This window comes from Salmo salar, chromosome 03 (assembly GCF_965601325.2).
Source record: "Salmo salar chromosome 03, fSalSal1, whole genome shotgun sequence".
In the NCBI taxonomy this organism is placed as follows: domain Eukaryota; kingdom Metazoa; phylum Chordata; class Actinopteri; order Salmoniformes; family Salmonidae; genus Salmo; species Salmo salar.
This window is the reverse complement of record NC_138293.1, coordinates 81,262,497-81,278,854: the sequence shown is the minus strand read 5'-3', so window position 1 is coordinate 81,278,854 and position 16,358 is coordinate 81,262,497. Positions and strand designations below refer to the sequence as shown.

General features: G+C 44.3%; 1 protein-coding gene across 7 annotated transcripts in view; it reads right to left on the bottom strand.

Annotated features, from left to right (window-relative positions):
* The window catches only part of LOC106606690 (rho GTPase-activating protein 17), a 59,535-nt gene that overhangs the window by 10,647 nt on the left and 32,530 nt on the right, over window positions 1–16,358 (bottom strand). For all 7 annotated transcript variants that reach the window (XM_045715529.2, XM_045715527.2, XM_045715531.2 and 4 more), the window contains 9 exons: window positions 10,309–10,413; window positions 9,110–9,186; window positions 8,210–8,321; window positions 8,023–8,099; window positions 7,079–7,196; window positions 3,564–3,632; window positions 2,963–3,044; window positions 2,074–2,201; window positions 963–1,074 (listed from right to left, as the gene is read on the bottom strand). In XM_045715529.2, the coding sequence (XP_045571485.1) occupies window positions 963–1,074; window positions 2,074–2,201; window positions 2,963–3,044; window positions 3,564–3,632; window positions 7,079–7,196; window positions 8,023–8,099; window positions 8,210–8,321; window positions 9,110–9,186; window positions 10,309–10,413 (880 nt within the window). The remainder of the gene's footprint in view (window positions 1–962; window positions 1,075–2,073; window positions 2,202–2,962; window positions 3,045–3,563; window positions 3,633–7,078; window positions 7,197–8,022; window positions 8,100–8,209; window positions 8,322–9,109; window positions 9,187–10,308; window positions 10,414–16,358) is intronic.

Sequence of the window (16,358 nt, the reverse complement as noted above, 5' to 3'; positions counted from 1 at the left end):
GGGGGCGGCCCGTCAGTAAGTCCCAGGATCCTTAGCTTAGTGATGAGCTTTGAGGGTACTATGGTGTTGAATCCTGAGCTGTAGTCAATGAATAGCATTCTCACGTAGGTGTTCCTTTTGTCCAGGTGGGAAAGGGCAGTGTGGAGTGCAATAGAGATTGCATCATCTGTGGATCTGTTTGGGCAGTATGCAAATTGGAGTGGGTCTAGGGTTTCTGGGATAATGGTGTTGATGTGAGCCATTACCAGCCTTTCAAAGCACTTCATGGTTACGGACTTGAGTGCTACGGATCTGTAGTCATTTAGGCAGGTTGCCTTGGGCATAGGAACTATGGTGGTCTGCTTGAAACATGTTGGTATTATAGACTCAATCAGGGACATGTTGAAAATGTCAGTGAAGACACCTGACAGTTGGTCAGCACATGCCCGGAGCACATGTCCTGGTAATCCGTCTGGCCCCGCGGCCTTGTGAATGTTGACCTGTTTAAAGGTCTTCCTCACGTCGGCTACGGAGAGCGTGATCACACAGTTATCTGGAACAGCTGATGCTCTCATGCATGCCTCAGTATTGCTTGCCTCGAAGCGAGAATAGAAGTGATTTTGCTCGTCTGGGTGGCTCGTGTCATTGGGCAGCTAGCGGCTGTGCTTCCTTTGTAGTCTGTAATAGTTTGCAAGCCCTGCCACATAAGACCAGCATCGGAGCTGGTGTAGTACGATTCAATCTTAGCCTGTGTAGGAGCTTTGCCTGTTTGATGGTTCGTCAGAGGGCATAGCAGGATATATGATCATTTTCAACTGAAATATACACCATTCCCACTGGACTGAATACGGTCTCAAATCCAAAGATTGCAGTTTGTATTGTCTTCCACTCTACACCCCCAAACTCAACCCCTGCATAGACTATTGAGAGTAAAGGGGAACAAAAACAACTTTAATGAGTTATGTAAGGGAAATGGGTCATACCAGCTACAGCATGGGGGTCGGAGTAAAACTCCTCTAACTGGGAGGTGGAACAGTCCAGAGCTGCCTTCAGCTTCTTTAGTTTGGAGGCCCCAGCAGCGATTCGGAACAGACCCTGAGAAGAGATACAGTTTTAAAGTCTTAAAGTTTCTAAATGTTTTTTTCTTCATAGCAAATTAGAACTGGTTCAACAAACTAACCACGGTTAGATACAAATATAAATGAGGAAAAATGCCAATTTGCATTGAATTGAGAAGCTCTTTGAGGGGGAAATGGATGTCTACTTTCTGTTCTAATATTAGAGAAGGCCGTCTGGTTTGGGTATGACTGAGACAAGGAAGGAGGGAGAAAATAGATACCATCATATCACATCTAGAGATACGAGTCTTTGAGGTTGAGTGAAAGATATTTGCAACAACAGTTCTGACTGTCTGTATAAAAAGAAAAGAAACGAAAGCGTTACAGTTGAAAACTTCCCTCCAAGGCACGAGGCTGGTTAACCAACCAAAGAACCAGACCACAGATGTCATCAGTACCAGACCGTAGGCTCTTACTCAGCATGTGTGTGAAATGGCAAATGCCTAGGTCTTCTGTCTGTAACATGTTGGTTTTGATCATAAAGGAGTGGGTAGTTTGCTACACATTAGATATGGATAGGGTGACTTACCCTCAATAACTAGCAGTGCATTGAGACCTAGTGAGAAGCACTATAAAAACGCTAGCCCAGGGTTACCCAACTGGCGGCCCGCGGTCCAAATGATTTGAATTGTCCCCCCAAGTTTTTTGTTGGACATGAAAAACTGTAAAAACACCAGCAAATCAGCTTTTCATTTTGGAAATCTGTTCCAAAGTATTCCCACACATAATGGAGAGATATACTGCAATTGATCATATACAAATGAAAGCAAGGTTTGAAATGATTATGTTTTAGTCCAATATTATATCTGTATGGGCTTCTTGTGGTCAATTTGCCATCTACAAATGATTTGTAATTATATTCTGACCCCCGGATCATCCACTCAAGAAAAAAATCTAGTTGATGATCCCTGCGCTAGTCCATTCTTTTCATCATCATCATCATCATCATCATCATCATCGTCATGGTGATGGTTACCTCCTCCTTCATGCCAGTCTCCAGCAGCATCATGACACAGGCCTCTAAGGGCAGGGCGATCTCACGGTTACTCCTCTTCAGGTGCTCTTCCAGAGCCGTGCCGTACGCAGGCTTCTCCATCCATGAGTCTGTACACAGGGCACAACATGGCCGCCAGCGTAGGTCAGTTTCATTATCATGAACAGTATGTGAGGAAACAAAGATTCTGTTCTGACTGCTAGGTTATTCCTGTCATTTTAGAGCACGACTAACAGATTAACCAACTGCATCTTAGCACATGTCATTAATTGATCTGTTCCAGAGTGAGACCAGGGCCTCTATTCAAAAAGCGCTCAAAGTAGGACTGCTGATCTAGGATCAGTTTAGCCTTTCAGTTCATAATGAATCAGCTTTATACGGACAGGGGGATACGGGCCCAGATGTGACTGTAGATGGTTTTAAGACAGTAGAGTCATTTTCACTCAAATCTAATTTAACCTGATTCTATCTAATTCCTATTTCATTAAGTCAGAGAAAAACTGCTCATTAGTAGAGCTTTGTTTTACTGCTAAGGCAATGAAGAGCCAAGACTTAACAAACCGACGCAGTTATGTCACTTGAGATTTTCTCTTTTTATAACAAACCTTTATCAGACTCGGTATCCTACTTATCATGACATGAAAAGTTGGCTGTGCTTTGTGAATACTGGCTTTGAAATGAAAGAGACTACTGGTTAGAGGTAAAACATATCTGACCAAGGTGATGCAGTCAGAACATTCACTACATGAAGTGAGAAAGCATTTTGAATCAACATTCAGCTGAATTTATTCTTGCAGGTGAAGAACATTAATGTTTTGTATTTTATCAAGAAAAGTGTTGACAGGTTTTGATTCATTAAGGTTTCCTGTACCGTTCTGTGCCTGTATGGTCGGCAGGACTCCTTCCAGAGCAGCCAGAGACCTCCTGTGGTAGTCAGCCTGGGCCTCTACCAACTGATACACAATCACATGACATCACACTCATTCACATGGCATCACACACATTCACATGACATCACACACATTCACATGGCATCACACACATTCACATGGCATCACACACATTCACATGGCATCACACACATGCACATGGCATCACACACATTCACATGACATCACACACATTCACATGGCATCACACACATGCACATGGCATCACACACATGCACATGGCATCACACACATGCACATGGCATCACACACGGCATCACACACATGGCATCACACACATGCACATGGCATCACACACATTCACATGGCATCACACACATTCACATGGCATCACACACATTTATGTATCACATATTCAATTTATTCCAAATGCCACACCTTAAATTCCCTGAGGGCAAGAAAGTTATTCAATCCAATACTACCCTACTGTTAATGTAACATTTCAATTGATGAGCTAATGTGGGTAAAATGTGATCTGAAGGAAATTATGATGTTATGATAGTCAGGATGAAGAATACTCACAATAACATAGTAGCGGGCGTAGTCTCCCTCCTTGGAGGAGAAGTTATACATGTCAGCAGACAGCTGGTCCTGAGGAAGGACCATGTGAACATCAGCATTTTGTCCCTCCAAATGTGGTGTAGACCCACTTTTGATTGGGTCTACACCACAGAGATTGATTGTTCATCCTAGACACAGAGATTGATTGTTCATCCTAGACACAGAGATTGATTGTTCATCCTAGACACAGAGATTGATTGTTCATCCTAGACACAGAGATTGATTGTTCATCCTAGACACAGAGATTGATTGTTCATCCTAGACAGAGATTGATTGTTCATCCTAGACACAGAGATTGGGGAGGGGTCTGTTTGGGAAAGGGGGCCTAGTCGGAGGTTATAGATATATGTGCTTGTGACGTTGTATCTTGTCTTGAAGCTGCAACACCCATTGTGGTTAATACATCTAGCCTGCTTTCTTTGGTATCCCTCTGGATCATTGAACCAGAACATTGAACCTGACAATGTGAATAGCATGTATAGGTAACTGACAGCACAGTCATGACCCTTTAATAACATAGCCCTAATAACATGCATGTCAGGCTCTGTTCATGCCCCCGTCACAAAAACCTTCTGTTCATACCCCTGTCACAATAACCCTCTGTTCATACCACTGTCACAATAACCCTGTGTTCATACCCCTGTCACAATAACCCTCTGTTCATACCCCTGTCACAATAACCCTCTGTTCATACCACTGTCACAATAACCCTCTGTTCATACCCCTGTCACAATAACCTTCTGTTCATACCCCTGTCACAATAACTCTCTGTTCATACCCCTGTCACAATAACCCTCTGTTCATACCCATCACAATAACTCTCTGTTCATACCCCTGTCACAATAACCCTCTGTTCATACCCGTCACAATAACCCTCTGTTCGTACCCCTGTCACAATAACTTTCTGTTCGTACCCCTGTCACAATAACCCTCTGTTCATACCCCTGTCACAATAACCCTCTGTTCATACCCCTGTCACAATAACCCCCTGTTCATACCCCTGTTACAATAACTCTGTTCATACCCCTGTCACAATAACCCCCTGTTCATACCCCTGTCACAATAACTCTCTGTTCATACCCCTGTCACAATAACCCTCTGTTCATACCCCTGTCACAATAACCCCCTGTTCATACCCGTCACAATAACCCTCTGTTCATACCCCTGTCACAATAACCCTCTGTTCATACCCCTGTCACAATAACCTTCTGTTCATACCCCTGTCACAATAACCCTCTGTTCATACCCTTGTCACAATAACCCTCTGTTCATAGCCCTGTCACGATAACCCTCTGTACATACCCCTGTCACGATAACCCTCTGTCCATACCCCTGTCACGATAACCGTCTGTTCATACCCCTGTCACAATAACCCTCTGTTCATACCCCTGTCACAATAACCCTCTGTTCATACCCCTGTCACAATAACCCTCTGTTCATACCCCTGTCACAATAACCCTCTGTTCATACCCCTGTCACAATAACCCTCTGTTCATACCCGTCACAATAACCCTCTGTTCAGCCAGGTCATCAGATATGATCCTGTCATGATTAAGAAGCTTTAGCTGGAATATGACGCCATCTTTTCAACTTTACCTCCAGTCATTAGAGCAGGAAGGTATTCCCAATTTCCCAAGGTCATCTAGGAATACCAGGAGTGTGTGCTCTCATGCTGCCCTGTACTGCTGATTTTGTACGTTTGCTCACTGACAAAGAAATGATCAGTCTATAATTTTAATGGTAGGTTTATTTGAACAGTGAGAGACAGAATAACATTTAAAAAATCCAGAAAAAAGCATGTCAAAAATGTTAAATTGATTTGCATTTTAATGAGGGAAATAAGTATTTGACCCCCTCTCAATCAGAAAGATTTCTGGCTCCCAGGTGTCTTTTATACAATTAATGAGCTGAAATTAGGAGCACACTCTTAAAGGGAGTGCTCCTAATCTCAGTTTGTTACCTGTATAAAAGACACCTGTCCACAGAAGCAATCAATCAATCAGATTCCAAACTCTCCACCATGGCCAAGACCAAAGAGCTCTCCAAGGATGTCAGGGACAAGATTGTAGACCTACACAAGGCTGGAATGGGCTACAAGACCATCGCCAAGCAGCTTGGTGAGAAGGTGACAACAGTTGGTGCGATTATTCGCAAATGGAAGAAACACAAAAGAACTGTCAATCTCCCTCAGCCTGGGGCTCCATGCAAGATCTCACCTCGTGGAGTTGCAATGATCATGAGAACGGTGAGGAATCAGCCCAGAACTACACAGGAGGATCTTGTCAATGATCTCAAGGCAGCTGGGACCATAGTCACCAAGAAAACAATTGATAACACATTACGCCGTGAAGGACTGAAATCCTGCAGCGCCCGCAAGGTCCCCCTGCTCAAGAAAGCATATATACATGCCCGTCTGAAGTTTGTCAATGAACATCTGAATGATTCAGAGGACAACTGGGTGAAAGTGCTGTGGTCAGATGAGACCAAAATTGAGCTCTTTGGTATCAACTCAACTCGCTGTGTTTGGAGGAGGAGGAATGCTGCCTATGACCCCAAGAACACCATCCCCACTGTCAAACATGGAGGTGGAAACATTATGCTTTGGGGGTGTTTTTCTGCTAAGGGGACAGGACAACTTCACCGCATCAAAGGGACGATGGACGGGGCCATGTACCATCAAATCTTGGGTGAGAACCTCCTTCCCTCGACAGGGCATTGAAAATGGGTCGTGAATGGGTATTCCAGCATGACAATGACCCAAAACACACGGCCAAGGCAAAGGAGTGGCTCAAGAAGAAGCACATTAAGGTCCTGGAGTGGCCTAGCCAGTCTCCAGACCTTAATCCCATAGAAAATCTGAGGAGGGAGCTGAAGGTTCGAGTTGCCAAACGTCAGCCTCGAAAACTTAATGTCTTGGAGAAGATCTGCAAAGAGGAGTGGGACAAAATCCCTCCTGAGATGTGTGCAAACCTGGTGGCCAGCTACAAGAAACATCTGACCTCTGTGATTGCCAACAAGGGTTTTGCCACCAAGTACTAAGTCATGTTTTGCAGAGGGGTCAAATACTTATTTCCCTCATTAAAATGCAAATATATTTATAACATTTTTGACTGCGTTATTCTGTCTCTCACTGTTCAAATAAACCTACCATTAAAATTATAGACTGATCATTTCTTTGTCAGTGGGCAAACGTTCAAAATCAGCAGGGGATCAAATACTTTTTTCCCTCACTGTAAATGATATCAGTTCAATACACTATGAAAGTAAATACATGTTGACATGATTTCAGTGGAGACACTTGATATGGCGAATCAATCTGTAAAAAACAGCTGTTCTGTTTTTATCCCAAATCAATCTATAAAACAACAGCTTTTCTCCAGAGTCTTGTTACTACAGTATGTATTTTGCTAGCGAGTGACCAGTTCCTTTTCATTGAAAAATTAGAACTAGACTTGAATGAATACTACCTACAGTACCTTACACATCTCCACTTTGTTCAGGGCCTCGTCCATCTCGTCTTTGAGAGTCTCAACCTTGGCGACAGTGGCCTGGTAGTTTGTGGAAAAGTGAATAGACTTGCTTGCCTGCAACCACCTGGAACAAAAATAAAATATAATGGAGATGTGGAACTTTGTCTCATCTATGTGTGAACATAGATCTTTACTTGAGAAATGCACATACAACTTTTGCAAAACAAAAAAATGTATTTGGCATAGCTTTATTTATGGGTTTCTAGTCCAGTAGCTGGCTCTGGGGTTCTAGTCCAGTAACTGGCTCTGGGGTTCTAGTCCAGTACTTGGCTCTGGGGTTCTAGTCCAGTAACTGGCTCTGGGGTTCTGGTCCAGTACCTGGCTCTGGGGTTCTGGTCCAGTACCTGGCTCTGGGGTTCTGGTCCAGTACCTGGCTCTGGGATTCTGGTGCAGTACCTGGCTCTGGGGTTCTAGTCCAGTAACTGGCTCTGGGGTTCTAGTCCAGTAACTGGCTCTGGGGTTCTAGTCCAGTACCTGGCTCTGGGGTTCTAGTCCAGTACCTGGCTCTGGGGTTCTAGTCCAGTACCTGGCTCTGGGGTTCTGGTACAGTACCTGGCTCTGGGGTTCTGGTGCAGTACCTGGCTCTGGGGTTCTGGTGCACTACCTGGCTCTGGGGTTCTGGTGCAGTACCTGGCTCTGGGGTTCTGGTGCAGTACCTGGCTCTGGGGTTCTGGTGCAGTACCTGGCTCTGGGGTTCTGGTGCAGTAACTGGCTCTGGGGTTCTAGTACAGTACCTGGCTCTGGGGTTCTGGTGCAGTACCTGGCTCTGGGGTTCTGGTGCAGTACCTGGCTCTGGGGTTCTGGTGCAGTACCTGGCTCTGGGGTTCTAGTCCAGTACCTGGCTCTGGGGTTCTAGTCCAGTAACTGGCTCTGGGGTTCTAGTACAGTACCTGGCTCTGGCTGAGTCATAATCTAGGACAAGCTTAGCCAGCTGTTTCCTCTGTCTCAGGATGTTGGGAATGTCCACCTGGGTAGGTATAGGAGTGAACATAAATTGTGTCATTATCATTAGTATGACCATTGGCATGCTCAGTGTTATCAATGCCAGGGTAAGATATGGAGAGTGATGGTGGTCACCTCTGCTAGCTGGTTGAGAGGTTCCAGGATGTCTCTCACTAGCTGGACCTCGTGTTGCATCAGCTCAGACGCTAGTCTGCTCTCTGCCTCCCCACACACATCCATCATCTTACTGCCACACACACACACACACACACACACACACACACACACACACACACACACACACACACACACACACACACACACACACACACACACACACACACACACGTAAAGACACACGCGTAAAGACACACGCGTAAAGACACACACACACTCGTAAAGACAAAGACACACGCGTAAAGACACACGCGTAAAGACACACGCGTAAAGACACACACGCGTAAAGACACACGCGTAAAGACACACGCGTAAAGACACACGCGTAAAGACACACGCGTAAAGACACACACGCGTAAAGACACACGCGTAAAGACACACACACACGCGTAAAGACACACACGCACGCGTAAAGACACACGCGTAAAGACACACGCGTAAAGACACACGCGTAAAGACACACATACACACAGATAAACAGAGAAAGAGGAGAGAGAGAGAGAAAGAGGAGAGAGAGAGAGACACCGTTATCACTGCATTATCAATCCTAAAGCTGAGAGTAATAGATATTGTAGGAATACCAAACACATTTGGGACCTTTTAAACAACCATATCCATCCCTTTATAACTCTCACTAGCTTAGTCCTGGGATCTGATCATGTTCTGTGCTTATGGACTAACTTCCTCAACTGAATCTTTCTGAATCCGCATGTTGAACATGTAGAAACCATGTTCAAACCACATATCATAGTCTAGTTTCAAAACACAGATGTAGCCTGGTCTTGGACTCAGAAGCATGGAGAATCTCCACTGTACCTGGGAAACCGGCCATGTCTGCTGTCACTGCTCCACACTCACCCAATCAGTGACTCCTCCCCCAGCTGGCTTCCTCCATCCTGCATGGCCTGGGACAGCGCTGTCAGAGGGAGCTTTTTCTGTGGCAGGAAACACAAGGCATCATGGGGTTTGTAGTTAAATTGCTCAACACAAGACATGTTACTGTATCATCTTCCATCTCGGACACACAGAACTAAAATGTTGTATTATGCGTCAGATGGTCTATTAAGTTCTGGGGGGGGGACACGTGTTAGAAAATATACTAATGAGACTAGCGAAGTGTCCACCCCTCGAAACACAAACTCTCAGCCAGTTCTGGGCAAGTCTATTCGGAATCATAAAGGTCCATGTTTCGAACACGAGATAAGCAGACAATTCTGGAGTGAAAGTAATGACAGTGAATTGCCAGTCATATCAGTAATGTTGCATCACTGGGGCAGGTCTGGCTAAGAGTAGTTTGGAAAGATAGTGGAGGTTTTGGAGAGGCCTACTCCACATGTCGATCCACTGAGTCTATCCTCTGTTATTTACTGAGAGATGCTGTGTAGTGATTGCAGAGGAGAGAGAACATTGAGATAATGGTTAACTTGTCTCAGTCTCGGGTTCCTTTCTCTAGTGCTCAAAACCTACCTTGAAATATTGCAAAATGACAGTAATTGCACATCTTTCATTGACATTAGTATGTGTTAAATGTGGATGTCTGAGTTAGAGGTAAGAGCTGTTCACAACACATCTCCCTGAGAAGGAGAGATACAAGAGCATTGGTAAAGAAGGAGAGAGAAGAGTAGAGGGTGAGAAGGAGAGATAGAGAAGGAGAGATAGAAGAGGAGAGGGTGAGAAGGAGATGTAGAAAAGAAGAGATAGAAGAGGAGAGGGTGAGAAGGAGAGGAAGAGAAGGAAAGATAGAAGAGGAGAGGGTGAGAAGGAGAGGAAGAGAAGGAGAGATAGAAGAGGAGAGGGTGAGAAGGAGAGGTAGAGAAGGAGATAGAAGAGGAGAGGGTGAGAAGGAGAGGTAGAGAAGGAGATAGAAGAGGAGAGGGTGAGAAGGAGAGATAGAAGAGGAGAGGGTGAGAAGGAGAGGAAGAGAAGGAGAGAGAAGGGGAGAGGGTGAGAAGGTGTGATAGAGGGTGAGAAGGAGAGGTAGAGAAGGAGAAGGAGAGATAGAAGAGGAGAGGGTGAGAAGGTATGATAACAGAGGATGAGAAGGATATTGTCCTGACGTGTCTCTTTTCTGCCTCCGTTCCGATGTGACCCTGTAGACAGGTGACCAGTCTCTTGTGTGCGTTGTGGGACACCAGACGGACCAGCTCCATCCGTCTCTCAATCTGCAATCACACATTCACACTCATGATCATCAGAAGAAACTAGGTCAGAAGAAACACAAATGAACACAAGCACACACATCGTCACAAAACACATAATAGAATGGTACCGCAATATAGTCTCTCTCTATATCAGTGCTCTCCAACCCTGTTCCTGGAGAGCTACCCTCCTGTAGGTTTTTACTCCAACCCTGTTCCTGGAGAGCTACCCTCCTGTAGGTTTTATCCAACCCTGTTCCTGGAGAGCTACCCTCCTGTAGGTTTTTACTCCAACCCTGTTCCTGGAGAGCTACCCTCCTGTAGGTTTTTACTCCAACTCTGTTCCTGGAGAGCTACCCTCCTGTAGGTTTTATCCAACCCTGTTCCTGGAGAGCTACCTTCCTGTAGGTTTTAACCAACCCTGTTCCTGGAGAGCTACCCTCCTGTAGGTTTTATCCAACCCTGTTCCTGGAGAGCTACCCTCCTGACAACCCTGATCTATATCGCTGTTTTACCAATGTTTTGCATTTCTGTTTCGTTCCAATAGATATACTGTATGTCCATTGCATAATGGTTATAGACCTAGTTCTGTGAAATGATTGAGTGGAAGAAGCTGTTTTGACTGGCTGGTTCCTCCTGGTTGCCGTCTGGTAACGGTTATTCACATCCCTACATGATGTGTCTTAACAGTCAGCTGACAGACACATGGATGGCTGCTGAGGAAGAGCCAGCAGGATTGATACAGATAGTGCTCTCTGCAGGGAGCAGAACTAGGCCACATTAGATTTTCTTAATATTAACAGTGAGGGAAAAAAGTATTTGATCCCCTGCTGATTTTGTACGTTTGCCCACTGACAAAGAAATGATCAGTCTATAATTTTAATGGTAGGTTTACTTGAACAGTGAGAGACAGAAAAAGAAAAAAAATCCAGAAAAACACATGTCAAAAATGTTAGAAATTGATTTGCATTTTAATGAGGGAAATAAATATTTCCAACTCAAACCTTCAGCTCCCTCCACAGATGTCTATGGGATTAAGGTCTGGAGACTGGCTAGGCCACTCCAGGACCTTAATGTGCTTCTTCTTGAGCCACTCCTTTGTTGCCTTGGCCGTGTGTTTTGGGTCATTGTCATGCTGGAATACCCATCCGCGACCCATTTTCAATGCCCTGGCTGAGGGAAGGAGGTTCTCACCCAAGATTTGACGGTACATGGCCCCGTCCATCGTCCCTTTGATGCGGTGAAGTTGTCCTGTCCCCTTAGCAGAAAAACACCCCCAAAGCATAATGTTTCCACCTCCATGTTTGACAGTGGGGATGGGGTTCTTGGGGTCATAGGCAACATTCCTCCTCCTCCAAACAGGGCGAGTTGAGTTGATGCCAAAGAGCTCCATTTTGGTCTCATCTGACCACAACACTTTCATCCAGTTGTCCTCTGAATTATTCAGATGTTCATTGGCAAACTTCAGACGGCATGTATATGTGCTTTCTTGAGCAGGGGGACCTTGCGGGCGCTGCAGGATTTCAGTCCTTCACGGCGTAGTGTGTTACCAATTGTTTTCTTGGTGACTATGGTCCCAGCTGCCTTGAGATCATTGACAAGATCCTCCGGTGTAGTTCTGGGCTGATTCCTCACCGTTCTCATGATCATTGCAACTCCACGAGGTGAGATCTTGCATGGAGCCCCAGGCTGAGGGAGATTGACAGTTCTTTTGTGTTTCTTCCATTTGCGAATAATCGCACCAACTGTTGTCACCTTCTCACCAAGCTGCTTGGCGATGGTCTTGTAGCCCATTCCAGCCTTGTGTAGGTCTACAATCTTGTCCCTGACATCCTTGGAGAGCTCTTTGGTCTTGGCCATGGTGGAGAGTTTGGAATCTGATTGATTGATTGTGGCTGTGATCAAATAATCATATCAAACTGTTCCAGTCCACAACCTCGAAAAGGAAGTGGAAATGCAATGAGGGATGTGCCTGTGTGCTCCATCCCCTATATCAGGGCTATTTAACTCTCACCCTACGAGGTGCGGGGCCTGATGGTTTTCAGTTCTACCTGATAATTCATTCCACACACCTGGTGTCCCAGGTCTAAATCACTACATGGATAGAGGGGAACAATAAAAAAGTGCTGTGGAACTGGCTTCCAGGTCCAGAGTTGAGTTTGAATGCCCTAAATTATGTCGTTTTAGTATGAGCCTGTAAATAAATCATCATATTCAACAAACTATTAGAGTCCACAAACTAAACTACTGTATAAAAAGGAAGTGAAGCAGGGGGTTTTAACTATCAACATTTGTTTATGTGGCCTTAGTGTAGTTCCTGTATGGGACTATGAGCCAAAGTATTACAGTCAGCAAACTATCTTCTTCCAAGCAAATGTGTGTAACTTAAGGAGGGGATTCTGGAGGATAGTGATTTGCCTATACAGTCCACAGTATTCTGATGAACTTTCAGTATGAGCGTTCTCTGGTGCTAAGTGTTTACTTCCTCTTTGTGTTTCACTGTAACCACCCAGCTGGCTCTGCAGCCACATTATTGGCTGGGAGAGCTCTCTCTCTCGCTCTCTCTGTCTCTCTCGCTCTTTCTCTCGTGCACTCTCTCTCTCACACACTCTCCACCGCACACTCTCAATCCCATGCATTTCCCTCCAGCTGCTTCTCCATGCCAGCTGGGGTGAAGCTCTCTCTCTCTGGATCCAATTGATTCACTGTAACAGTGATCCTGGGCAGTGATTCATGCCTGCTAGTAATAACTGTAATGTGTATCCAGACCCTCATCACTGGGTGCCAGAGTAGGGCTCCGTCCCAAATGGCACCCCATACCAGTATAGTCTACTACTTTGTCCAGGGCCCATAGGGTTCTGGTCAAAATTAGTACACTATACAGAGAATAGGGTGCCATTTGGGACACAGCCTTGAGTTATGACAGAAGGTGGTGGTCAAAAGAGAAAGAGTTCAATAACAGCAATGGAGAACTGACTTCTGAAAACAAGCACTGGTCTCATTCAGTACTACTGACGGGAAGAAAGACAGACAGAATAATATATAGTATTACACCCTGGCCTGAAGGCTGGCCTGAAGGCTGGAGAGGGATGCAATAAGGAGTAAACACACAGACCCCACCCTCACCTTCCTCCCTCCATTATGTGTAACGATGTTTAAAGGTTTACAGGCCTATTATTGAGGAGGTCTTTCTCCAGCAGACAGCCCAGATCAGTAGCCAGTAAAAACAGTCAGTGGACTGAGCAGCCAGTTGACCCCTGACCCTGGCTCAAAGGGAATATGGAAGATCCAGAGCAGTGAGTCAGAGCAGTGCTGATGTGGGGTTTAGCCTTGGTCCTCTGAGAGACAGCTTCTCTCTCTCTCCCTTTCTATTGGTTTCTCTCTCTCCCCCTTCCCCCATCCATCTCTCTCCACCCTCCCCACCCATCTCTCTCAAACAAAATAAAATAAAATGTTATTGGTCACATACACATATTTAACAGATGTTATTGCGGGTGTAGTGAAATGCTTGTGTTCCTAGCTCCAACAATGCAGTAGTATCTAACAATTCACAACAATACACATCAATATAAAAGTTAAAGAATGGCATTAAGAAATATATAAATATTAGGATGAGCAATGTCAGAGTGGCATTGACTAAAATACAGTACAATAGAATACAGTATATACATATGAGATGAGTAAAGCAGTATGTAAACATTATTAAAGTGACTAGTTTTCCATTATTACACACACACACTGTATATAGATTTTTTTCTATTGTGTTATTGACTGTACGTTTGTTTATTCCATGTGTAACTGTGTTGTTGTTTGTGTCGCACTGCTTTGCTTTATCTTGGCCAGGTCGCAGTTGTAAATGAGAACTTGTTCTCAACTGGCCTACCTGGTTAAATAAAGGTGAAATAAAATAAATAAAGTGACCAGTGATTCCATGTCTAGGGCAGCAGCCTCTAAGCTGCAGGGTTGAGTAACTGGGTGGTAGCCGGCTAGTGATGGCTATTTAACAGTCTGATGGCCTTGAGATGGAATCTGTTTTTCAGTCTCTCGGTCCCAGCTTTGATGCACCTGTACTGACCTCGCCTCTCTCTCCCCCAACATCTTTTCCCCAAGTGTCAGTCCAGTCCAACAGACACCGGCCGGTCTGACAGCGCTAGCTCCTCTCCTGTTACTGATTCAAACATGTCCAAACAAGATGACCACTTAGCCATTTATATACACAGAGGCCCTGCATAACTAAAGTGCCACATTTCAACAGGCTAAACTAACATTCAGCTCATGGTTAGGAAAGTTGGTGATGTATTATGTTACTGAACATGATCTGCACACTAATATCTACCCCCTGGAGATAAATAAAGTGGATTAAACGGAATTGAGCTGTGCCTTGTTAGACCATAATAGAACAAGGAAACTGTGACTATCTATAGAGTAAACGCTATGGTGTAAGGAGGGCTATCCTTTTTGGAGTTGGGTAATAAAACACATTGCAAGCAGACACACCTGTAACTGGTTACCTGCCAGAAAGATAAGGCTAACATTATGAATGAATCATCTGTGGTAAACTAGACGTTTACAAGATATGTCTGCATGCCATTTGCTACAGTACCTGGTCTCTCTTGACATATTGAGTTATAGTATCTGGTTACTAGTGACATATTGAGTTATAGTACCTGGTCTCTCTTGACATATTGAGTTATAGTATCTGGTTACTAGTGACATATTGAGTTATCGTACCTGGTTACTAGTGACATATTGAGGTATAGTATCTGGTTACTAGTGACATATTGAGGTATAGTATCTGGTTACTAGTGACATACTGAGTTACAGCACCTGGTCTCTCTTGACATATTGAGTTATAGCACCTGGTCTCTCTTGACATATTGAGTTATAGTAAATGGTCTCTCTTGACATGTTGAGTTACAGTACCTGGTCTCTCTTGACATATTGAGTTATAGCACCTGGTCTCTCTTGACATATTGAGTTATAGCACCTGGTCTCTCTTGACATATTGAGCTATAGTACCTGGTCTCTCTTGACATATTGAGTTACAGTTCCTGGTCTCTCTTGACATATTGAGCTACAGTACCTGGTCTCTCTTGACATATTGAGCTACAGTATCTGGTCTCTCTTGACATATTGAGCTATAGTATCTGGTCTCTCTTGACATATTGAGTTATAGTACCTGGTCTCTCTTGACATATTGAGCTACAGTACCTGGTCTCTCTTGACATATTGAGTTATAGTACCTGGTCTCTCTTGACATATTGAGTTATAGTATCTGGTTACTAGTGACATATTGAGTTATCGTACCTGGTTACTAGTGACATATTGAGGTATAGTATCTGGTTACTAGTGACATATTGAGGTATAGTATCTGGTTACTAGTGACATACTGAGTTACAGTACCTGGTCTCTCTTGACATATTGAGCTATAGTATCTGGTCTCTCTTGACATATTGAGTTATAGCACCTGGTCTCTCTTGACATATTGAGTTATAGTAAATGGTCTCTCTTGACATGTTGAGTTACAGTACCTGGTCTCTCTTGACATATTGAGTTATAGCACCTGGTCTCTCTTGACATATTGAGTTATAGCACCTGGTCTCTCTTGACATATTGAGCTATAGTACCTGGTCTCTCTTGACATATTGAGTTACAGTTCCTGGTCTCTCTTGACATATTGAGCTACAGTACCTGGTCTCTCTTGACATATTGAGCTACAGTATCTGGTCTCTCTTGACATATTGAGCTATAGTATCTGGTCTCTCTTGACATATTGAGTTATAGTACCTGGTCTCTCTTGACATATTGAGCTACAGTACCTGGTCTCTCTTGACATATTGAGTTATAGTATCTGGTCTCTCTTGACATATTGAGTTATAGTATCTGGTCTCTCTTGACATGTTGAGTTATAGTACCTGGTCTCTCTTGACATAGAGTTATAGCACCTAGTCTCTTTAGACATACTGAGT